Consider the following 25,740-nt stretch of genomic DNA (forward strand, 5'->3'; position numbering starts at 1 on the left):
TAATTCCAATTGTAGTTTATTTTGTGATTCAGTGACAGATTCAATTTTAGTATCGAGGATTTTATAGTGGGTCTTTATTTCGTCTTTAATGCTGGTTTCCAACGATATCATTTTATTATCCAAAGATTGGAATAGCGTTTGAATTTGGGTCATAAAGTCGGGTAGTTGAGTGAAGGTGCTTGTTGTAGCTTGATGAGAAGCTCGCTGTGATTGATCGTCATGAAACTGTGTTGTGATTGGCTGCTGTGTTTCTGTTGCCGTCGTAAGGAGTGTAGGCCTATCAGCTGTCATATTCATTCCCATCATTCCTTGTTCATCGTTCACCGGGCCGTTGGTTTGGTCAGTAAAATTTGTTTGCTTTGCGGCCAGGGGCCCATTTCATAATAAAGTACAAACTAATATTATTAGTAAATCAGCTGATCGCCCAATGCAAATCTAATGGAAATTACAAGTTACAAGTTGTAACTTGTAACTTGTAGTTTATTATGAAATGGGCCCCAGGGCTACAATTTCTGATGACTCGGAACCGTGGAATGATCGCTCGTCGAAGGATTTGTTTTCTGCTTCTGAGTGTGTTTGTTGTGATAATGTTTCAGGGCTTTTCGCTGTTAGTATGCATGATTCATCTTCACTAATATCGCTGGTGTTAGTGTTTGTGTGAATTTCAATGTTGTTGTCGTCTTGATTATTATCGTCACTATCCCCGCTATTTTCGACTAGTTTCCTAGAGGGTTTAGGGTTTGGGCGTAAATTGTATTGACTCGTCATCTTAGATATCTTTAACTAACAGGTGACTGATAGGCTAATTATGAAAGGGGAAACAGGTGGGGAATCTTAACTTAGATACCTTTATAGTAGTACAACACTCTTATAGGCTATTCTTAGTTTAACCTAAAAATCGCTATTTCTAACACATGAGCTAGGCCTACTTGTATTATTAGCAAGGTTTGGTCAATAAGAGAGCCCCACTCGTTGCGGTGCCAATTGCAACCTCAGGGTTTTTAGGTTCGTGCTTGGAACTCTCTTTAATTACCAATTTCCTTGCTAATATTTTAATTTGAAATTTTTTTTATGATAATAAAGTTAGCCTTTGATTTTTTTTACTAAATAATTTTATATCGAATTTGGATAAGATTGTTCTAAAACAAAAGTCTTTACTTGAATCAAGAATATAAATTTTAACAGCTAGGAGGCTACTCGATCCACCTCAGAATTAGGCTAATGTTCTCAAATTGTCCAACACTTAAATAGAATTGTCTGTAATAATAAGATGGAGATTACCAAGTTTCTTCCAAGTTTCCACATTTCTTCTTGTTTAAACTATTTGAAATAATTAGACTATTGGTTTAGCTTTTCACTTTTTACTAGAAAATATTATAATATAAAAATCATACAAACTAGTTTTTACACTTTCATCAGGCTAGTTCATGGTAGAAGAAGAAAATCCAGTTGTTACCTCACATGTTTTTAGCAACAATGTATTCAGGTCTTCTATATCTTGAAGTTAACTGTTCACTTTTTAGTCACTCAGGCCAATTAATAGTATATGAAATTTAATTTGTGTAAATTACTTTTTGAGATTTTGTTTAGATATATATAATTATTTTTACTTTAGCTTGTGTTTGAAATAGATTTTAAGCATAGTATATTTCAAATAGGTTTTTGGGCTTAATAATTGACTGGTAATAGGCTATTTATATATTATTTAATTATACAAAATTTTATGAACTGTTGCAACTTGGCAGTCCTTACGGATGTGACCAACCTCCCCACACCGAAGGCAGTTCTTGCTTCGATCGGGTCCCTTGCAGTTTCGGGAGGAATGGCCGAAACAGAGGCATTTAAACAAGCATGGGTTACTGATAACTAGTTGAAAAACAAGTATTTACTCTTTATGCAAGTATTTGCTGGTGGTTATTCACACCAAATTTATAGGTTTCTGAGGGTATATACTTCCTTGGAAAGGCTTTTTAGAAGTACAAGTAAATACTCATGCTTATTCACTTCTGTTCAAGTACCTAAATACTCAAATTATGAAAATTCAAGGCAAGTAAAAATATGTGAAGTACAAGAACTTTAACTTAGAAAATAAGAATGTGTCAGCTGTTACTATTTCATTTAATTTATGATTGATGGTTGATTATCACCTATAATGATTACAAATTATTAAATACATTTTTTTGCAAAGTTTTATTTACAATCTGTTTTAAATTAAACGATAAGTAAATATGATGACATTTAAAAAATTAAATGAAAATTGGGGGAAAAATTATTAAAATGTATTATCTATACTAATATATAAAAATGAGATGGTGTGTGTTTGTCTGCTACTCAATAACGCAAAAACTACTGATAGTTGAGTAAATATAGGCACTTGAGATAGAATAAATTCCATAATGGTTTTTCGACGGTTTTTGGTAGTAATAGGTGTAGAAAGTACCAGGAAAAAAGTCTACCAAAATCGACAACCGGAAGTCGGGTTTTTCCAAGATAGCCGCCGTGAGGCCCTCAAATCGACAAGATGACTGAAAATTCGTCGATTCATATTGGCCGTTCCACGATATCGTTCCACGATTGGCCGATTTCCACGAAAATTGGCAAACACATGTAGAACTATATTTCCAACCTTAAATATAAAAACTAGGCAGACAAAGTAACCCAAAGATGAATTTTCAGGGTATTATGTGCTAAAAAATAAGATTTTTTACCTTAAATATATGTTTTTCTAATATTTTGTACAAAGTTTGTTATAATTTCAAATTTATTTTTTCACCATAAGATTCATCACAAAAAAACCTAACAATTTAGTATATTGAATCTTTGTTCTGCTTCAATCTGTATGATTAAAACTGAGGAACCGAATACGTAGGTTTGCTGCAATGGCAACTGCCAAAAAAGGAATTTTTATTAAAAAAATATTAAAACAGATAATATGAAGCAGAACAAAAAGTCTTATCTATATAGGTTTAATGAAAAATTATATTAATATTTATGCTTATTCTCCATAAGATTAACATTGAGCTATCTCGGCAAGAAAACATACTAAAGTTATTACTTTCAATATCTCTGTAACAAATTGAAGCAGAACAAAGATTCAACATACTAAATTGTTAGGTTTTTTGTGTTGAATCTAATGGTGAAAAAATAAATTTGAAATTATAACAAACTTTGTACAAAATATTAGAAAAACATATATTTGAGGTAAAAAAAATCTAATTTTTTAGCACATAATACCCTGAAAATTCATCTTTGGGTTACTTTGTCTGCCTAGTTTTCATATTTAAGGTTGGAAATATAGTTCTACATGTGTTTGCCAATTTTCGTGGAAATCGGCCAATCCTGGAACTATGAATTGACGAATTTTCAGTCATCTTGTTGATTTGAGGGCCTCACGGCGGCCATCTTGGAAAAATCCGACTTCCGGTTGTCCGATTTTGGTAGACTTTTTTCCTGGTACTTTCTACACCTATTACTACCAAAAACCATCGAAAAACCATTTGTTGGAATTTGTTCTATCTTAGAGGCTTTTTTGGGCTAAATCGACTCGTCTATGAACCGACTGGGCTCAAATTGCACACACATGAAGCTACAGTTCCGAGGATACATATAGAACTATTCCCGCTTCGATATTGTCCTAGGGCTCTGCCCAGTGGGCTTTCAAAAATTTGAGGTGAGAGATTTAAAAGTAAACTAGTGTACATGTTGCTCGAATTCGAGCAATTGCAAAGTATTACAGGAGTTATTTCAAAACGAATAACAGGCATATTTACAATGAGTTTAAAAGAGTCAACTCAAAGATTACCGGTGTGTAACTCAGACCATGTTTATCTTCGTTATTGATAAACCTAAAGCATTCCGGCCGGTTTTCTTCTTCTCAAAATGCCTCGCTGTACATGCAACACAGGTCATTGATAGAGGGCCAATTGAGAACGAAAAGTCGACTTGTGGTAGTGTTAGGGCGCATTTGTAACCTAATAGTTGAGATTGTCCAGGGTCATGTGCTGATTGTGATGAGTTAAGCCTATTACGCGCCACGGTTCTGTAGCTGCGGTCGTTATCACGATTACGCCTCCTGTCTATGTTTCGTTGTCGTCACGTCGGAGGCATTTAAAAGAAAAAAAAACAACAAATAAACAAATTACAGCTACACAAAACAACGATAAATGCACAAATTTAAGTTACAATCATGCTAACACGATCCGTCATAGCGACACAAAACAACGATAAATACACAAATTTAAGATACAACCATACTAACACGATCCGTCTTGGGGGTTATGTTTACACAAACTCAAATGTAAATAAATGTACTCAATACGTTTCATTGAATTGGAAAATAAATAACAGCAATTTAATTATACAGCTGATCAAAATGTAAACAATTATGTTCCTCATAAGGATAACATGGGAACATTCAAAGCCACTGGGGCAGAGCCCAAGGGACTTTTTCAAAATTGTAAGGCCAGTTTGTTTGCAAATCTACGCGACACGCTCTTTCCAATGAGACGTCAATGGATAAAATCGGTTAATAAATGGCGGAGGAGTTCAACCGACAAAGTTTCATGTAGCGTATTAATTATATAGAAGATATTGATTGATGAAAGAACAAACCTACACAGTTTAAAAATATAAACAAGCAGAACTAACTGTCAATTGAGTTTTGATTCCACACAGCTGGTTCAAACATATTAAATACTGCACGAATATTAGAACAGATAGGGTAAGGATTATAAATTTAAAATAATGATGTCACTAGCCCGAATGTAAACATTATTTAACATTACTTAAATGGAGCTGTCAAACCATATGTTAATGTAATTCCATCAGTTACTCCATTTGTTTATGTTTATGATCTATTATACTGAGTCTATTCTTATATTTGTGAAATGCTGTAATAATATATTACAGGGAATAATTCGTTGTAAAAGAAATCATTCATGGATATAGGAAATAATTAAGATGCTATAATCATTGCCAAGCCATTATCATGAGTTTTATGAGGTTTATTTTTTTATTTATTTTTGTGTAAACAGCAATATAATTCCCCTGCCGCAGCAAATTTATAGACTTAGTGAATTTCCATTTACCTGATTATAATTTCACTAAAATATGTTAAAAAATTACCCTATTCTTAATATTTATTTCTATTTTCCTATTTGTTTCTATTTTTCGGTTTGTAACTGTTGTGATAGTTTTTTTGTTTACAGTGCAAACCATTTAACACGTTCTTTTTATTGTACCTTAAAATCTATCATTGGTTTTCTATCGTAGGTAGCCTAAATAAGTACCTACTCACAGTATGAGTACTTATTTTTTGCTTATACTTTTCCCCCTCAATGAATTCGTGTATTTCACGAAGGTGTCGAGACAAAACCCACCGATTAACAAAACTCTTATCACAAAACTGGCATACCATTGTTGACAAGACAAGCCAAAATAAACGATGAAGTACACCACGCGACAGACAGCATTGAATTTGACGTTTAAGTTCGGCACTGCTCGGTAAGATTCGGAAGCGTTCGGCACAGCGCAGTAGTGGCACGGCCGCCTTTAACTCCAGGCCGCGGCCTTCGAACTGGCAACGTCGCAAGCGGTGTTGTAACAGCTGATTTTTTTGGAAGCAACTAATGGTATTTTTGTATTTACGAAAGATTGATTACTGGACTATGACAATATTGACTCCGCTTAAAAATGTACAGATATAGATTTTAATTCATATTGTTTCAATTTTCAATTCTGTATGTTTTATTTTCAATATTTTAATAAATTTATGTTCATAAATTAAAAATTAAATCAATAAAGTGCGAATTAATGAGCTGATGTCACCTGTCTGCCATGTTATCTTATTGGACGTCTGTCACTGAACAACACCACTTGCGATGTTGCCAATTCTACCAGGCCTGTAGTTAAAGGCGGCCGTGAGTAGTGGGGGAAGCGTCGTTCCGATTTCAAATTCTGCTGTCCCGTTGGGAACGCGCCAAGGCGCCACCACGTCAACCCGCCACCAAGTCAACCCGCCATCAAAAAGAAGAAGAAGTTTGAGGTGGCGGGTTGACGTGGTGGCTCGTTGTCTGGGTGGCACGTTGACTCTAGCGTGCACGACAACCCACCACCTCGGAAAATGTGTGGTGGCGGGTTGTCGTGGTGGCACGTTGTCCTGGTGGTGCTTAGACATGTTCATACACGTCAACCAGCCACCTCTTTAGTGTGGTGGCGGGTTGACGTGGTGGCTGGTTGACGTCTACGTGCGAGGTGGCGGGTTGACGACACCGAACATTGAGCGTACACGACAACCAGCCACCTCATAAAATAGTGATGGCGGGTTGACGTGGTGGCACGTTGTCGCTTACATGCGAGGTGGTGGGTTGACGAGAGTTAACATGGGGCGTACACGACAACCCGCCATCTTTGTTGGCAAAAGCCGCTGTTGTCTGTGTATTATAAAATGCATCACTTTTTGCAGTTTACCTGGACTTGTGTTATCTAGTTTACTGTTAAGTTAACTAGACATTAGTTATTGTGAATTCATTAATTTTCGAGTCGTTTTCCTAAAAAGATCTGCAATAGAAATAAAGTACAAGCGCATCCACGCAAGACAATTTTTCCTTTTAATCAATGGTTATTGTTTAAAAAAATGTTTGTAAGATAAACTCACTACAAATTAACGATTTAGGGTCATTCTAGAATTAAAATAACAATATTTGTTATGTTTTCGCATATTTGTATTGAAGACAAAAACATGAAACTTTAATAATTTTGAAAAATAAGTTATTAGTTTCTTAGGATTTTTTGTAGGTGTATACCTGGTATAATACCCATACTTATTTTGTTTTTCAGCATTATGACAATGAATTACAAAATAAGTTACCTAACAACTTCATCAATTAATTGTAATTCACGTGTGTATGGCCTAAACAAAAATCATGAAAATGTATTGTTCGGTTATAATTTCTCTTAAAACCTTATTGTGGTGAAAATAATAATACATTCAACCAAAAACATAAAACAAAATATAGGTACATCGTTGATACAGAGTACAACAGACTCTTGTGTGGACTAGCGCGCACCTGTTTTTCTATTTAGAAGAATTTGAGAAAGGATACAGAACTAGACTCGACCCAACCGGTAACGTACTTTGACCTCTTGAGTCAAGGGTATTGCCCAGAGAAGTTCATACCACACAGATATATTCCAAAAATCTCATTAGGAGATATCTTAAACCAAGATTTCTATTGAATTTATCATGCTCTGCTTGAAATTCCATTTTATGCTTCAGGAAATACCGTACCGTTACTTTGGTATTATTCGGAGGCCACTTGTTTTCTAGAGGGATTTTTTTACCTAAGACAAAAAAAACACATAATTAGAAAGAACATACTTTAATTAACTTACTGTCCAAATATGAAATGATTGCAATTGCAATTAGCGGTTTTTGAATTCTGCCTCCCAGAAGGCAAGATTGAGTTGAATGCGTCACCGCCCCTAGCTGCCACACGAACTCCGCCGAGTATATACTGAGTAAATACTGCGCGCTGTAGCGGTTATGTTAGGTTGGGTTTCCTCGTTTCATTATGAATCTAACAATACAACATGAGTGACGATACCTGAGATACAGGCGGTGACAGGTGATGCGCGCGCTCCGGCCATTGGTCAACGACCTGACCTTGGCCTACTTGGAGGGGATTTGGCGATGGTATGACTCATCTGGTAGGTATCATCCCATCCATAGCAAAACTAAGAAAGTTCTACAAATTTGTAGAACTTGTTAACAAATGTAGAACAAATGTACAACTTGTAGAACTTGTAGAACATATGTTAACATATGTATGATAACCCAACCTAACATAACCGCCGCAGCACATTGTATAAGGGTGGCCTCCGGATAATATCAAAGTAGCATTAATACCGTACTTTTACTCTTTTGGCAAAATGGGTTCGGGGCATTCCACTAATGTACTGTTGAAAATTGTATGAAATAATTGATTCATATTTAAAAGTATCTTTACTAACTAAACTAAATCTGTGTAAAACTTGTAAACAAATCAAATATAAACAATAATCACATAATAATGACATCTATCTATCCATCTATCATCTACTAAATCTATCTATACTATTATAAAGAAGATGTGGTGTTTGTGTGTTTGTATGAGATAAGCTATAAGCTACTGAACCGATTGGACTCAAATTGGACAAAAATCAAGCTACCGCTCCGAGGATTAGAACTACCCCCCACCTTCGATATTGAGCTATAGTTCGGCCGCTTAGAAAACGACCTGCGCGCTAATGCTAAACCAATGCTGGAGGAGGTCGCTTTCTAAGCGGCCGAACTATAGTATCTGCTCCACGGGCTTTCAAAATTGTGAGGTGAGGGATTTTTAACTTATTTAATACGCAAGCAGGTTTTTCTGTGACATTTACTCCTCCGAAACTGCATGTTTTTGGTGTCATTTGGAAAGAGCGTAACGTGAAGTTGTGCAGGAAACTTTCTTTTTAGGGAAATAATTAGGGTGAGGCCCTGGGGCCCTTTACAGGTTCATATTTCTCCATGAGATTCATGGGAAACAGACATTGTTATGTAACTCCAGCTGTTGTCAGAAATTAAAAATGATAAGAAGAACATATGTTAATTGTAAACATTATGTAATTTACACAACTATGTGGTAGGTTTATTTATGCAACTGATTATTGAATGCTAAATTATTTGTTTCAAATTTTTTATAGTACTTATATATATAGTTTCTTTAATATTTCAAAAGACTGTATTGATAAGGCATAGCAATATTTCAAAAGTTTATAACAGCTGACTTAGTTTTGCTAATGATTTATTGTGAGTGAAGAAACTGAAATGGAAGGATTTGTGATTTAATATAAAGGAAAGTGAAAAAAAAATGCATTTAAATTTAATAATTAGTAGTTACTTAAAAATTTAAATTTAAAATGTCAATAATAAATAATGAGATATGTAAAGAAGGGAGATGAAATGGTGGTATCTACTACTTACCAGAATTAAAAGTCATAACTTAAATGTTTCTATTAAAGCCATAAAAGTTGAATTTTGTTTCTAAAAGCGTTGGCGGATGTGTAACTATTATATGAAACAGATGTAAAGATTAAAATGTTTCTATTTTGTGTCCTCTTCCCGTTGCAAAGCAAGGGTACAACAGCTAGTAAGTTATAAAAATTATGTTATTGATATATTTTAATGTAAACAGTAGGGTAATTACAATGTAGGGCATAGACTACATTTTTGTAAAAATTTGATTGCTATTTGTTTAAAAATTCAATCTACTTAACAAGTGTTTGGATTAGGCAGTATGGACTTTTGGTACATCTTCCCGTTTCGAATCACGGGCACAGCGGCTAGTTCCGTTTATTCACTAATTGTAAATAAATTATAACGTAAAGATATAATTGACAGTTGGTAGGAAGATGATTACACTAAACAGGTCGCCAATTGTTTTCAGATAACGTATTATCTCGTCACATTATGGTACTGTATTTGGCAAGTGACGTTTTAGTACAATTTTAAAGAAACGTGTCCAATATCATTCAAAACAGTGATTTGGATTGTTTTGTCTAAAAATCTTTCAAAAAGTATAATCCGACGACTAAATAAAATAAATTAAAACAAGAAACAGAATAGTTTTATCAACAGCAGAATATAAGTTTGGTTCTATTTTGTGGTTACTAAGTGAAATGAAAACAGTATTTAGGTTGGAAATTAAAGGACAATCGCGATCTCGCAACTACGGGAAAGTGAACTGACCTGATTGACCCGACCATCGATGTATATCAACATGAGTTATATACATAAGTTGAGAGTTGAGTTATATACAAGAGTTGAGTTATATACATCGATGGACCCGACACCTCAATAACTGGAACGGCCTGTTGATGTGAAAGAAAAATCTAAGAAATTTCAGATTCCAGTCCATTCGTAGAAACGTGCGAGGGGATTAACGGGACACCCCTGTATTCTGTTCCCTAATATTTCCTTTAAAGTTCCCAGTACTGACTGTTATGGGTTTGTTTATATTAAACAATCGGCCAAATACTTTGCACCAGGTGTCCACGTCTACATTTTACAACATGCATTTCGTTCACCTTTCCCAGTAATAATTCGTGGTTCGTTCCTGATTTTTTAATAATGAGGCATATTATTGTGCTATTGTTCTAAATACATACGAGAGATATTCAAAAAGGCAAAAAGAAAGAAAAAAGTGTTAAGGTAACACAAGCCTATATTTTAACCAGGAAAGTGTTATCATCATGCCAAATTTCAGCCTAATCCCGATGTGCCCAATGAATTGTTATTGAGTGCTTGAACCCCAAACAAAGACACAAACATTCATTTGTAATATTAGTAAAGTAGCACTGTACTTCAACGTATGAATCAGGCCGCAACTTGGCTTAGGCCAGTTACATTTTTAACATCCAAATGTAATATTATTTCGCCAAACAGCGTTGATCAGTTATTAAACGGAGGCAAATGGTACCAAAAGTCATTATCTTGCGAAAAAACATTTTTTTTTTTCAAACAAAAATCAGGTTAACAAAAATAAAGGACTTTGGCTTTGACTTTTTTCAGGTTATAATCATAATTCAAATTTGTATCTAATCGTATAATGAAACTGCTTGATGCATAATTAAGGTTCAAATGAATCAGTAATATTATTTTAACCTATGTAGATACGATATACTGCACATTGTGGGAATTGTTTAGTCGAGGATACATTTACACATAAACATCATCATTATTTAAATATTTAATTGGCCAACACAAATGTTGTGATTATTGTTTTGAAACTGCTACACATCCGATCATCAAGTTTAAGGTGTCGTTGGATAGGTCGTGATACATGTAAATTTGCCATAAAACAAAACACATTTGAAATTCCATCAGGGCTCTGCCCCAGTGGCCTTCAGCCAATTGAAAGCGTCAATATACGTGATTCAGTTTATTTCATATCACGGACGATTACTTAATACCTATCAAACATTAGAAATGACAAAATAAATGTAAAAATATATGGTATCAGCATTCTGAAACATACTTTCTCCCATAAGCTTGTTAACATCCTATATCATGGGAAAGCGGTGATAGTATATAGTTCAAAATCTTAAAAGCTGAAATAACTTTTGGACCACAATTGTTACAGCAATGGGGTGTTGTACTATTTTTTAAAAACATCTTTTGTTTATGTTAATAATCCATACCGGGTCTCTTCTAGTATTCGTGGTCTAATCACAGAATACCGATAATTTCACCCGAATTACCTTTTGAATTCAAGTGAATAAAATTTTCTTTGCGTCTTGCTTTCGCAATCACCATTATAAAATGGCACAAGACTATCCCTGACTATCGCCGGTTTAAATGTATAAAATGCATGCTTTTCACACGTATGTTGCGTGCGCACGTGGTGGTAGGTGCGCATAAAAACTTATATATATAGATTTATACGCCTAATGAAAAAAAATTGTTTATTCACTGGCAATTAAGTAAAATAACTATTCTATTTTTGTTTTTGGTATACGTTTTTATCATCTCATACTAGGCCTAATACGCGAGGACTGTGTTTTGTGAACACTACTCCTCCCTTATTTGTGGACAAATTTCAACGTTTAAGGTTTTGGTGTTAAAGGATTCGGACCAATTCGTAGTTTTGCATTATGGTTTTAGAATTTAAAAGTTCCTACCCTTAAGGGCGTGAGACCCTTTCAAATGTCGGGTTTTCACCATGTTAATAATTGTATTACCTATCAATCTTTCTTCCAAAAATAAACTAAAATGTCCAGAAATGCTATTTAAGAGTTAGGTACATTAACTTTCTCTAAATTAACTGAATCAAAGTACAACAATGCTACAGAATATAAATCCAACCGATTTTTTTTATTGATAAATCAAACCGCGAGGTGGTGGGTTGTCGAGGTGGCACGTTGTCGCCTATGATCGAGGTGGCGCGTTGACGGCACTGAACACTGAGCGTACACGTCAACCCGCCACCTCGTAAAAGAGTGGTGGCGGGTTGACGGGGTGGCACGTTGTCGCCTACGTACGAGGTGGCGGGTTGCCGATATCGAACATGGAGCTTCACGACAACCCACCACCTCTGATAAAAACTGGTGTTGGCGGGTTGTCGTGGTGGCATGTTGTCGTGGTGGCTCATTGACTTGAGTGTGTACGACAACCCGCCACCTCGGAAAATTGTGTGGTGGTGGGTTGTCGTGGTGGCCTGTTGTCGAGGTGGCGGGTTGACCTGTACGTACACGTCAACCCACCACCTCGGTTTTTTTGTGGTGGTGGGTTGACGCCTCTGACCAAAACACCGAGGTGGCGGTTTGACGTGGTGGCGCATTGACAGCGACCCGTCCCGTTTCTAGACGGACGAAAAAAAGGGCGCTGACGGCATTGACGGCAACCGGCAAGGTCTCCTAGAAAAACAGCCGCTAACTTCACTCGGTCTGACTTAGGGGAGGTACAAATGAGGCATTTAGTTCAAAATTCCTCCGTGAACAGCGCTGTAGTAGAGAGCACTTTGGCAATGAAGGTTTACTAGTCGCAAAAATAGTTCTGTTCATAAAATAAAATTATAAATGCCTCAAATTCAATTTTACTATTTTTTAATTATAAAATTAAACTATCATAACCTAACCGAACTAACCAAACTTGCTGATAAAGAAATAGTATAACAAAAGTTTAGTAATCGGAAAAATATTTCTTTTTATTAAATAAAACTAGAAATTGTTTAATTATTAAAATTTTGTAATGACTTAATAATAAAATTAAACTGTAATAACCAAACCAAACCAACCAAACTTGCTGATAATAAAAAAATCTTGGACAAAAAGTTAATGCTACCAGCAGGATTTGAACCCGGGACCTATAGTATATTAGCCCGGCATGCTAACCAATAGACCACCGAGGCCGATGGCTGTTTAACGTTTTGTTACGGTAATGGCTAGTTCCCTCAGCTAGTAAGAAGCCCTCAGCTGTCATCGTAGCCTCTTCTATACCTCCCCTGAGTAAATACCAACTTCACGACGGTGTTATTGCCTAATTGTATCGTAAGTTATGTTGATTTAATTCAATTACCAAGTTTGTGTTTTTTTTTCAGTCAAACTGATACTTTTGATACAAATAGAAGAAAGTAAAAAGCTATTTTTATAAACTGATAATTAAGGGAAGAACTAAGTGAGTGTGGGTTTTAAAGCAATGGGATTACGATTAAACTATTTTTTGAGGTTAGTCTGTGAAACCGAAAGGAGAGATAGGCCTAATCTAGTTGTTTGACTTTTAAGTAGACACGCTTCATACAACAATGTTGGGGCGCTTAAAATATTTTCATAAGATTCAATTACATCCAGTTTTATATAATAATTGTTCCAGCGGTGCAAAACAAACAACAAGTGTTATGCCTACTAGCAAAAGACCTTTTACGGTGTTGGGAATCGAAACTAGTTGTGATGATACAGGTTGTGCGATTGTGGACGACAGAGGATGCATATTAGGAGAATCCCTTCAGTCCCAGCAAGAAATACATCTCGAGTAAGTATACAATTCTGCAATAAATGGATAAGTTTATCATCCTTTCATACTTTGTATTAAGCCTAATTTAGGGCTTGGACTATTGTGTTAACCAACGATATAAACAACTCATGGATCGCTGGCTCAGTTTTGCACAGTATAGCTCCAATCCACTCCCTAAGATTCAAGATTCAAGATAACTTTATATTCATTATTTATACATGTGTACATTGAATGGGGTCAATTAAAATTTTAACTAACTTATGTACTTAGGCTACCTACTAAGATCTACTTATCTAGATCTACTTAGATCTAGATCTTAGATCTACTTACTTAGATAAGAGACTACTTGGTAATTATTCCGTATGGGTGCCTCCAAACAAATTTTTAATTTTGATATCTTACTTTATAGTTTTTTACCTCCTGAATCCAAATATACCATTATTTTTCACAGCTGATGAATATTTCTCAAGATATCGCCGTACTAATATACAAAATTACAATAAACAAGGTAGGATGGATGACATTTACAAGTGGAATGAACTAATATGGGTTAAGGGGATTTGCCACTGAAAATAGGTTAAAATCATGAAAATTTAAAAAAATATTTTGTTTAATTTCTTTGTACATTGGACCCTATTACATCCAAACAGTACGGTATGATATAATCCATGTCTGAATGTTATTATATGTTATAAATAACGGGTTTCGCTCTTTACGATAGCTACCTACATGATCATAGGACACCTTCTTATTCAAACGCGGTTTTCTGCAACATTGAAAATTCACGTTTTTCAAGAAAAAATGCGATATATCTTGAGAGCCACTAAAGGTACAATGTTGAAATTTTTACTACCTACTTATTCTAGACAATATTAGGAAAATATTTAGGTAGAATTAGGTATCTAAGTTGATTATGGAGTGAAAAATATTTTTTCCTACCGTCACCCGACAAAGTTGGCTTCCCTGTACTGTTTATAGTACAGAAAGCTGCTAATTGCTGCATATTTATACTTTGCCGTACGGTTTATACTTTGCCGCACGGTTTATACTTTGCCGCACATCAGGATTCCAACCAAACAACACAAAACAGCGTGGTTTTATTATGCACGTAATCCGTGTACGCTTGGAAATAGGTTGGCAACACTTAAAGATAATAATACTATGAACAGCTGATTGACTATTATAACTAAGATTTAACCTGTCATTTCGTGTTTATAGTTTTGGTATTTCTGAACTTTCTGGACTTTTCTTTTAAACGTTTTTAAAACATTCCTACGGTCTTAATAAACAAGAAAATACCTTTAAAGCATTTTTTTTAGGCGCGGAAACCACTTCAAATTACAAAAACATACGGAACTATATTCTCAAAAGACGGAGCACATTTCTTGCCGAGGAAAAATAGCGGAGTGATACGGACCACGGGTACTACTTTCTCCAGGGCACCATTTGTGTAATTGTGTTGCTAGCTGAACCTAAAAACGTGTTGTACGGTATAGTATTTGAAAGACTAATTATTTATGTTTTATAGTGACTGTAGGAAAAATATAATGTGTAACACGAGTGAAAAAGGCCTTTGCTGCACTCGAGATCATTCCGCACTCGCCTGCGGCTCGTGCGTAAACATTGCTCTCGTGTGCAGCAAAGTGCCACTTTCACCACTAGTTACACAAATAACTATTTTTTTTAAATCAACTTTTTTTTTTTTTAAAGAAAAAACTATATTTAATGTGTCACAGCAAAAAAAGTATCTGAGATATTACAGTATTAAGAATCTACCTAAATATTAAGTTTATATGTACCTGTCTTTAAAAAAACACCAAATTTATCAAAATCCATAAAGAACTCTCTTCAGAATATCGATTTTTAAAATCCCTTACAAATTGACCGAAAAACCTCTATTTTATTTTTTTACCACCTATAATTTAAATATTTAAGTTAGAAGTAATCCAAAATTTTTCAATTTTTTGTTAAACTATATATACCCTACTAGAAAAAAAATAGTTTGACGACTTTCTTCATTAAATAAAAAAAATCACCCTTTTCAGTGGCGAATCCCCATAGTCAAGCAAATGGAAAGGACAACTTTAATTAGCTAACTTAACTCTGATTCTGCAATATGAAAATCACCTGATTAAGTTACACTTTTCACTTTCTAAGGCCAATAAGTTAATAATGTATTATTGTTACCAGTATTTTATCATTATTAATGATTTAGGCCTATTGATTTAGGCCTATATTTCGCCGTTTAGAAATTACATAATAAAATGGTGCTATTCTAACATAACCTAACCTAACCAAACCTCTAGAATGTAAGCAAACTCCTTTTGATGTCAGGAAAGGCATGTCAGGGTGGTAGGTCGTGCTGTATGTGAATTGGTGACTGCGTTAAGTGTTTTTAAGTTAGGTTAGATTAGGTAAGTTAAAGTTTAGGTTATAATGTATCAAGTTGTTAGTTTATGTCGCATGCAGACTGTTTTTGTAAAATTAAAATCCAGAAAAAAACACTTCAAATTACTATTTCAAAAATGCAAGCATTTTTGAAAAGTACTTTGTGTTTTTCTCAGGATTTTAATTTTACAAAAACAGTCTGCAAGCAACATAAACTAACAACTTGATACATTATAACCTAAACTTTACCTTCCTAATCTAACCTAACTTCAAAACACTTAACGCAGTCACCAATTCACATACAGCACGACCTACCACCCTGAGATGCCTAAATAAGAATTACATGTAATTAGTCCACCAGTCCATCTAGATCTCCATAATGTGACGAAATTCCTATTATAGAAAACATTATTGAATACAGTATCACTTGAAATGTTATCCATCCTACCTTGTTTATTGTAATGTTGTATGTTTTTACGGCGATATCTTGAGAAATATTCATCAGCGGTGAAAAATAATGGTATATTTGGATTCAGGAGGTAAAAAACTATAAAGTAAGATATCAAAATTAACAATTCGTTTGGAGGCACCTATACGGAATAAATACCGACTACTTATCTACTAAGGTACTAAGGTACCTAGAAGTTAGGTACTGGCAGAAGCCCATACACTCACCATTATTAAACACACCATTTTAGTTTCTGGTCTGTTGAAATATACAGATCCCTATTATATTACTAATGCATGCCCCCCCCCCCCCTAACACTGTTTTTTAATTTAACTTATGCGAGAAATTAAAAACACTTGGAGTGACTATCGATGAAGACCTGACGCTATCTGACCATCTAAACCTCATGTGTCAGCAAGCCCTTGTCTGGCTGCGAGGTCTATATAGCCTAGATTGAAAGGGATTTTACCAGAGAGCGCCAAAATAAAACTATTAACTTAAGGGCCTTGGTAGGCCTAAGTTACCGGTATTGTCAGTATTTGATTATTGTTGTCCACTTACGTAAATAGTATTACAAAAGGTGACCTAAATGAAATCCAACGACTACAAAACACATTCTAATTAGATAGGTACATTTATAATTGTAGGAGAAGAGATCACATAAGTCCTTACAGAAACGCTGCACACATTATGCCAATTAAAGAGACTTGTATATACCTAACCTGCAGCCTGATACATAAAGCCCTAGAGCTCGGCCAGCCTGAATACCTCGTGTGAGAGACTTCTCTCTCGCCAAGATGTCTCTGTCCGCAGCACGAGGCAGGACAAGTTGTTGCACTTTCTTAGAGTCAGGCAAGAAGTGGGGAGGCGCGCCTTCTCATACTTTGGTCCCGCCTTGTATAATGCTCTCCCCAATCAGGTAAAGCGCCAACCACCACCATTTTTGGTACACTCTGAACACATTAAAAAAAATTGAAAGAATATAATAGGCCTAGTGTAGCAAATGAATTAGTATTTCAAATACGCCTAAATGTATTTTTTTGGTTTTAAATGTCAATTACCTATTGTTAGTTTTTTTGTATTGAAATTTCTGGTAATTTTAAAGTAGCTTCTGATGAAGGCAATATGTAAGAAATACCGGTATTTCAAAGTGAGATTTCATCATAATTCAAAAACATTTAGAGCGATTCAAACCTACATAAGGCGAAAATAAGATGCCATCTATTGAAAATTCAAATTTATGGGTCCGTAAAAGTGACATTACTGTAATTACTTGTATGCCAATATATGTTCCTCTATGTTTCATTCTACAAGGTTGTACTGTATATAATTTGTTGTTATGTGTTTTAGTAGGTAGAAACAATTTATATGTTTCTTAGCGAATTTCCCTATAGGAAAGTAGCTATTACCGTAGGTGGCATGGTAAGAACTAGGCCTGGGACCGATTTTGTTGTGTTTAAATAAAAGAATAGATTCTAATAATTTAAGTAGGCCTAACTCATTTTATTAAAGATGTAAACTGTAAACTAAACTGTAAAATACAAACATAAACAAACATTAGAAAATAAACACCAGGTGATCAGCTGGTATAGCAGATTTACTTTTTCATTTTGATGTCCCCAGAGGCCAAAAACACCATCCATTCATTTTAAATTTTTATGTATATAGGCCTATATATATATATAATATGATTCTAAAATGTACAAACAATGTGATGGTCTAGCGATGGGCTCACCACTTTCTAGTCTATTAGCTGACATATATTTGAATGACTTAGAAAAAATAAGATAATGAACAAAAATAACCCTCATAAGAAAAACATAATATATTGGCACAGATATGTAGATGACATTATGTCTATTCAAAGGAAATGAAAAATCATGCACTGACTTTTTATCCTATTTAAACACAATATCCAAGAAAATAAAATTGACAATGGAAATACAAAAAGATTAAATTAATTTTCTCAACTTAACAATTGGAAAAAACAACGACAAACATTATTTTAAAATTTATAGAAAAGCCACTCAAACAGATCTTGTTATTCCTGCTGACTCAAATTCACCGTGGCAACATAAAATAGCAAGCTTTAACTCTATGGTACACAGAATGTTAACGGGTACCTACCTCTAAATGAAAATGATTACAATTTGGAAAAATACATTATAAAAGACATAGCTGCAAGATATGGATACAAAACTAGTTTAATAGACAAATTAATTGAGAAAATACAAAATAAGAAAACCCAAAATCCAGACAAAGAAGAGAAGAAGGAGTATATTTGTCTTCCGTACAGTTCGGTATTAAACAAACCAATCAGAAAAACATTTCAAGCATCCAAATTCAAAATTAGCTATAGATATAGAAACAACACATTCAATTTAGTTAATAAACTATCTAACAAGAACCCACATTCAATTGACAAATATAACAAATCCGGAATGTACAAAATCAAATGTCTAAATTGTCAAAAATTCTACATTGGCCATGTAGAGAGAGCATTTTCATGCAGATTCAAAGAACATATGCAAGCTGTAAAATCTAAAAATAAAACATCCCAACGTTCAATGTACGCAGAACATATATTAGAAAACAATCACAATTATGGCAAATTAGAAGAATGTGTCGAAATTCTAAATTATGAGAAAAAGGGTGAAAAATGGATATAAAAGAAGAACTACAAATCTATCTACACTCAAAAGAACACGGCAACCAAATTCTTAAGAGGCGGTCGGATAGTGATCCGTATCCCATATTCTGCAGGCGTCACGAGCAACAACACAGCTCTCCCAAAACAGACTTTTGTAATAGTACCACCCTTGGCCACCAGTTTCGTGGCTGTCGCATAACGGGATCTGAGATTGTTGACAACCCTGTGTTACCTAGAAACTTGAAATGATCAACTCGACTACCCTCAGCTAGACCGCAGGGGGCTCACGCTTGCGTGGGTTCGTGGCCTGGGCGACCACGCGGACCCTAGCTCTCCCAGAGGGGAGGTAACTGCCCGGTGTCAGACCCGGCACTTCAGGTAGACCACAGTTATGGACGACTGGTAAGCGCCAGCCCCTTAGGGGGAGCCTCCAGTGACATTCCCTCCATTCAGGGTGGGGGGGGTGTTTAGCTCTCAGTGACGCCGTTAATTCCGCCTCTCCTCAACTACCTGTAACTGTGGTTGTGACTGAGTCCTACCTGTTGTGTTCGACTGACATTTTGTGAGGCATATCCTCGACTTTGGAAGTAGCCTCGTCCTGGGAGGTGAAATACCTAGCCCCCAGAGGGGAGGTAAATGCTCCGTGTTGGTATCGGCATTTCAAGTTGGCCACAGACATGGTCGACTGGGCATCGGGTCCCAGTGACATTCCTTTATCCAGGATGGAGGGGTGTTTAGCTCTAGGAGAGATGGAAGTACATCATAATCTCTAACCTACCTGTGTCTGTGGTACTTTGGGCTTCGGCCTGCTTGTGGTGTGCGACCAGCATTCAGTGGGCAAATCCTCGACTTTGGAAGTAACCTTTCCTGGAGGTGAAAACGGGCAAGTACCCGCAGCTCACGGGGACACTCAAGGGCAACGTAACTTTCCGCAGTGTGAGGGCAACGGTTTGTAGGTACTTATGCAAACCTATCCCTGTCTCTGAGAACGGACGGTATGGTTATCTTGAGTGTGGGGGGTTCTTCCCGGAACCTCAATTGAGTCAAGGGTGTCGCCACCTCTGGTGGATAGGTTCATCCGGGTGGGTCCCACTTCTATACCTGCCTCCTTTTGGGAAACCCTGATGGCCTGGCAGTGATGTTGGGTCTGACGGGCAAACGAAGTAGATCGGGTGCTGGGTCCGAGCCCGCCGGGGGTATCTGGGGATCTATCGCTCTGGATATCTCTGGTTCCCAGCAATGGGTCAGGCCTCGATCGGGCAGCGGTGTAAATGGGAGGTTGGGGTTCCCCCCGTCAGCGTGCTGATGGTCCCCTTCCTCCTGGCTATTGATGGCGGGTTCTGCCTGTCAGGGATGAGATAGGTCCCGAGTGTTGCTTGCACTAAATGCGTCGGGGCGCTCTACTATGGACCTCTAGGTTCCGACCTAGTGGAACCCAGGTGGAGTGACGCTTAAACAAGCAGCCGGAATCCCTGGTTAGGATTGAGGGGCAACCCTCTTTCCGAAGGGTCTGCTTCGGCAGCCGGCGAGCCTGATGACCTTAAGTCATCCGCCCATGATGTGCTAAAGGTTGATGCGTAAGCTTCGGCCTACATCATGGGGCCCGGGTATGTCCTGTAGGATAGGTACCGGGTAAGCAGTCAGGGGGCTTCGGCTCTCATGACAACAAATAATAATAATAATAATAATAATAATACCCTCAGCCAGTGTCCTTGCCCTTGTCTATTGTCCCACCGCATGTTTCACTTTCACTGCTTGCTACCTTCGCTCACCCACCCTTTGCGTCTCAGCAAGTCTCAGTTCGTCACCATCACGTGCACAATATGCTAATTTTCCACACTAAAAATAAAAAAATGTTTTGGAGATACAAATAGCTCTTTCAGTAAGACATTTTGATCTACACACTTAATTTTAATATAAAAATACATGATAATGTATTCAATCTATCTATATATGTAATATGCTAAGCCAATTTTTGTGAACAGAACTCCTCCTTCATTTTTGGACCGATTTTGATGATTTAAGTGTCAAAAAAATGGCCCTGATCTGTAGTTTTGCAAAGTGTTTTTCATTTTTTTAAATCATTATGAGTTTTGGCAGGATCTTCCATCAAAGTTGGGTTTTCTCCCATAAGATCAACATGGGGTAATCTAAATATTTAATTGGAAACTTTGTCTCCACTTTTTGAGAGACCGGCTTGGCATAGAAACTTTAGTAGAGGTGTCCAAAGAAAGGTCTTGGACTGTAGATGAGCCATCAAAAGAAAAACAAAGTAAATGCCGTTAGGGCTCTGCCCCAGAAGCCTTTAAAGTTCCCTTCCCAGATTTGTGTACATTTTGGCCATGTGGATAATACTTTTTAATGAAACAGCTGTTAATATTTAAATTGCATTTTAAACAACACACATTAAAGCCGCGTTTACATCGGAGTTAATAACATGAAGTTAATTAACTTTTGTTATTAACTGGCAGCTATTAACAAAAGTTAATAACAGAAAGTTAACAAATTATTTTGTACTTCAGTTTTTGTTAAAAACATTAAGTTACTCCACCATCTTGAATCATTGCTCATGCACAGCCAGCAGTTGTAGATGAGAAAATGGTACGAGAGGATGACGTGGTTCTCGCTGCAGCTGCGTGCGTTGTTTTGGCTACTGCTGCCCATAGGAGACCTAGGAGTTACTGGGTGAAACCGTCACTCAGAGCAAGGACTTTGTACAGTGGGAGTGATATGTTAAGTGATATGCAAGAAGACGATCGTGACCCTCTTTCAGGCGAGCTAAGGTGCGATGGAAGCATAATGAATTTCCTCCGCATGACCAGCTGTGATGTTGAGAGTCTGCTGCAGTTGGTACTTAGGGGCGACTAGCGCGCTCTCTGTAGCACGATGCTGGGCGCTGGGGTTGCGGGGAAGAGAGGGACCTGTTATTAACAAAAGTTAACGCACTAAAAGAGACCATTAACTTTTGTTATTAACATTTGTTAGAAACATAACACATTTCCTTTGATCTTTACCGACTCTTGATGGATAACATAAATCTTGTTAATAACAAGGAATTTTCTGTTAAAAACACGAGTTATTAACTTTTGTTAAGAGAAATTTTTGGGCGATTCTGTTATGTTAATAACTTTTTGTTAAAAACACGTGTTATTAACTCCGGTGTAAACGCGGCTTAATAAGGAGTTCTGAATTGTCAAAAAAAGTATTTGCAATGTTATTTTCTGATTTTAAAATAAGTTTTCTTCTGTATCATGTCATGTTTTGCAATATAACGTTCCATTACGAAATCAGTGGAAAATCTTATTATCACAGTAACTCTTGAAATTATTTCTTATTGAATTATTAGTCCAAGCAAACTAAGAAAACTGACACGGGGGTTTATTAAAAAAATTGCAAGAAAACGTTTTATGGTTTTATTTTGTAGTGTTGGGTTTGTAGAATGACATACTAAAAGTTGCCAAAAAATGGTGCACGAGAAAACCACTAAAATAACAAATTAAAATGGCGGCTTTTCCCAACATTGGAAACATTTTGAATAATCTAATAATAATCTAATAATCTAATAAAAATATATTTCTAAAAAGTTAAAATTGATATTGTTCTGAGGTTTGTATCTGGTCTTTAACTAGCCTGATTTTAATTTCAAGAGCTCAAATGGAAGCCCTTACATTACTGAATATTTTAAGGCTAGAACGAACTGCAACCGTTAATAATAACTGGAGATATAAGGAAAATAATTTAAAAAAATTATCAAACTACGAAACGTTCATAAGAAATGTATGGGGGAGAGTTTTCGTTTGAACATATCTTCTAAACGAAAACAGATATTTAAAAGCGGATTTCGGCATTGAAATCAGTGTAAAAATGTAGTTTGAAATGATGCGTCACAACACTATCATTACATTAAAAAAAAAAAAATCTGTCCAATATAACTAACGACCCAATAAATATCGGCGGTGGTCCCAAGTCAGTTTCTCAAAAAATGTTCATAAAAATATGTAGGCCTATGTAGTATCTTTTTTCAAAATGTTTTCAATCTTGGGAAAAGCCGCCATTTTAAATTGTGATTTTAGTGGTTTTCTCGTGCACCGATTTTTGGCAACTTTTAGTATGTCGTTCTGCAAACCCAACACTACAAAATAAAACCATAAAACGTTTTCTTGCAATTTTTTGAAGGTCATATCCTATATTTCTCTGACTATATCTTAACCTATCTATTGTACGGGTTGTGTCTGCCTTTTTTACCACTTTTGCCTATATTATTCAAGACAGATCATCATAGGTTCGTGAGATTATTGTCATACATGTTTTCAATCATTGGAAAATTCTTCGATTGTGTAATACAATACAAAATAATACAAGTGCAGAAGGGCACGTTGCCCATATGAGTCGTGTCCATATTTTTTTAAATTAATAGTAGTTTACAGCAACTGGATTAAATTTGTATTAATTTTTGTGTAGAAATATGTATAAAAGGATGGAATAAATCTAAAATTATTATCAACAGTTTGTTTTATTTACCAACGTAGCCTATTGGTTGTGTTTATAGAAATAAAGATTCAAACACAGAATTAAATCTATTAAACAATAGATCATACAATACAACCATAATCTTGGTATCAGTATCGAAGTTATTAATCTCCCTTGGTTTTGAATTCTTTAATGTTATCATATTGATGACAGTTTGAAGAAAAAACCTTTATCCAAACAAAGGTTTCTTATTTGAAAGATTACGTAATCTCTAAACGATGATCGGTATATCTAGCAAACATTCGGAGGAAATGTGACAAATATATAATAATCCAAATAGCTTATCGTTATTTCATAAAATGTAATAGTAAACATTGGAAGAAAATTTGACAAAAATCGAACAAAATTGGGTTTTTGATGGTTCGTTATTTTTTTTCAAAGAATCAAGGCCATGTTTTTATAGCCAAAGGCACTCTCACTAATCCAGTAAATACAGAAAAATTATTTGAACCTTGATCAGTCGCCTGGTCCAGCGTCCCTGAGTCTCCTGTTCCCAGTACTCTTGCCACAGCTGGTAGGTGCGGATGCGTTCCTCTGTTCGTGCCTGGTCCTCCCCACGGCGCTGATAAATTACCTTTTTCTCCGCCGCCAAAAGTTTGACGGGGATGACTCCAGCAACCACCAGGATGGCGGGTTCGGACACTGTTCGGTAGGCGGATGCAACTCTGCCTGACGCTGCACTCGGGCAAGCCACATCCTATATACCTCCTTATTGAGAGCGTCTGCCCACACCTCAGCACCGTACAAGAGTACGGACTGGACAGAAGACATTAACAGCCTTCTACGGCTGGACCGAGGCCCTCCGACATTGGCCATCAACCGGCTAAGAGAGGAGACCACCCTAGCGGCCTTGTCCGCCGTACGGAAAATCTGATCCCGCCAGCTAAGCTTGCTGTCCACCATAACCCCAAGGTACTTGGCAGAACGAACCGTCTGGACTTTGACGACCCCTACCCTCAACGGCACGATGGTGTCAATCCGTTTTTTTTTTGTTAATACCACGATCTCAGTTTTGCTCAAAGCAAGCAAGAGACCGTGGGCTGTCATCCATGCGTTTATAGTACGCATAACTCGGTTTAGCTTTAGCTGAGCCAGCTCAACGCTACGTGCAGCTATAAAAACTGCAACGTCGTCTGCGTACCCAACCAAAACAGTTTCCTCAGGCATTTCAGACCTCATGAGGCTGTCATACGCGTCATTCCAGAGGTCTGGGCCGAGTATGGAACCTTGGGCAGCACCGGATGTGACACTCATCATCCGTGGGCCTTCTGTAGTGTCATACGTGAGGAGGCGGAACCGGAGATAATCCTCTATGATACGCATGAGGTATGCCGGGACGTGGAAGGTGTTCTCCAGAGCATCCAGCATCTCGCACCACCTTGCGAAATTAAATGCGTTTCGCACATCGAGAGTCACGAGCAGCACAACCCTACGAGAGTAGTGGTTAAAATCCTCAGCTCTCATCACGGCTTGCTTCACCTCCTCAACAGCGTCAACCTTAGATCACCCCATCCTGAATCCATACTGGCGAGGGGACAGGTCCCCCGCAGCGACCACGGCTGAATTCAGTCGGGAACGGATCAACTTCTCAAGGGCTTTGCCAGCCGTATCTAACATACACAGAGGTATGTAAGAGGATGGCAGGTCCTGGTCTCCCTTCCCCTTCCCAACAAGCACAAGCCTAGCTGTTTCCAGCACGAGGGGAAAACTCCTTCGACTAGGCAGGCGTTGTATATGCGCAAAAGGATCAAGAGGTTAATAGTCAAAACCTTTTTGAGGACTTCGCCGGGTACCCTATCGGGTCCAGGAGCCTTATTGTTCTTCAGGGATAGGACGGCCGCCTCCACCTCTCCAAGACTGAAAAATGGTACGTCATCTATCCTTCCAAAATCCCTGATCCATATTCTGAAAGTAAACTACCCAGAAGTAGCATTGCAACTTCTTCATCACCAACAATGTGATTTATGTCTGCTAACTGTTGAACTAAGGACAAACTTCCATTTACATAGTCTGCCATTGTGCTAAAATCTTCCAATTTAGTTCTAAGTAAAACAAAAGTCTTAAAAGACTAAGTCTTCTAACCAAACTTTTGTTTTCAAAAGCATTCTGGAAATTATCCCAAGCTTCTTTAGCAGTGTTAGCATTCCTAACGTAAGGATAAGAAGTAGGCAAAACATTTAAACAAATTTTTGC

General features: G+C 36.7%; 1 protein-coding gene across 5 annotated transcripts in view; it reads left to right on the forward strand.

Annotated features, from left to right (window-relative positions):
* LOC128982783 (tRNA N6-adenosine threonylcarbamoyltransferase, mitochondrial-like) overlaps positions 1 to 25,740 on the forward strand; it is a 151,161-nt gene that overhangs the window by 42,794 nt on the left and 82,627 nt on the right. The window contains exons 1-2 of one of the 5 annotated variants that reach the window (XM_054401796.1): positions 12,982 to 13,068; positions 13,391 to 13,549. In XM_054401796.1, the coding sequence (XP_054257771.1) occupies positions 13,416 to 13,549 (134 nt within the window). In that variant the 5' untranslated portion in view covers positions 12,982 to 13,068; positions 13,391 to 13,415. The other 4 variants (XM_054401779.1, XM_054401804.1, XM_054401788.1 and 1 more) reach the window with 4 other exon arrangements.

This window comes from Macrosteles quadrilineatus, unplaced genomic scaffold (genome assembly GCF_028750875.1).
Source record: "Macrosteles quadrilineatus isolate MER2022 unplaced genomic scaffold, UCM_ALF_1.0 Scaffold_1__1_contigs__length_201487025, whole genome shotgun sequence".
Classification (NCBI taxonomy): Eukaryota; Metazoa; Arthropoda; class Insecta; order Hemiptera; family Cicadellidae; genus Macrosteles; species Macrosteles quadrilineatus.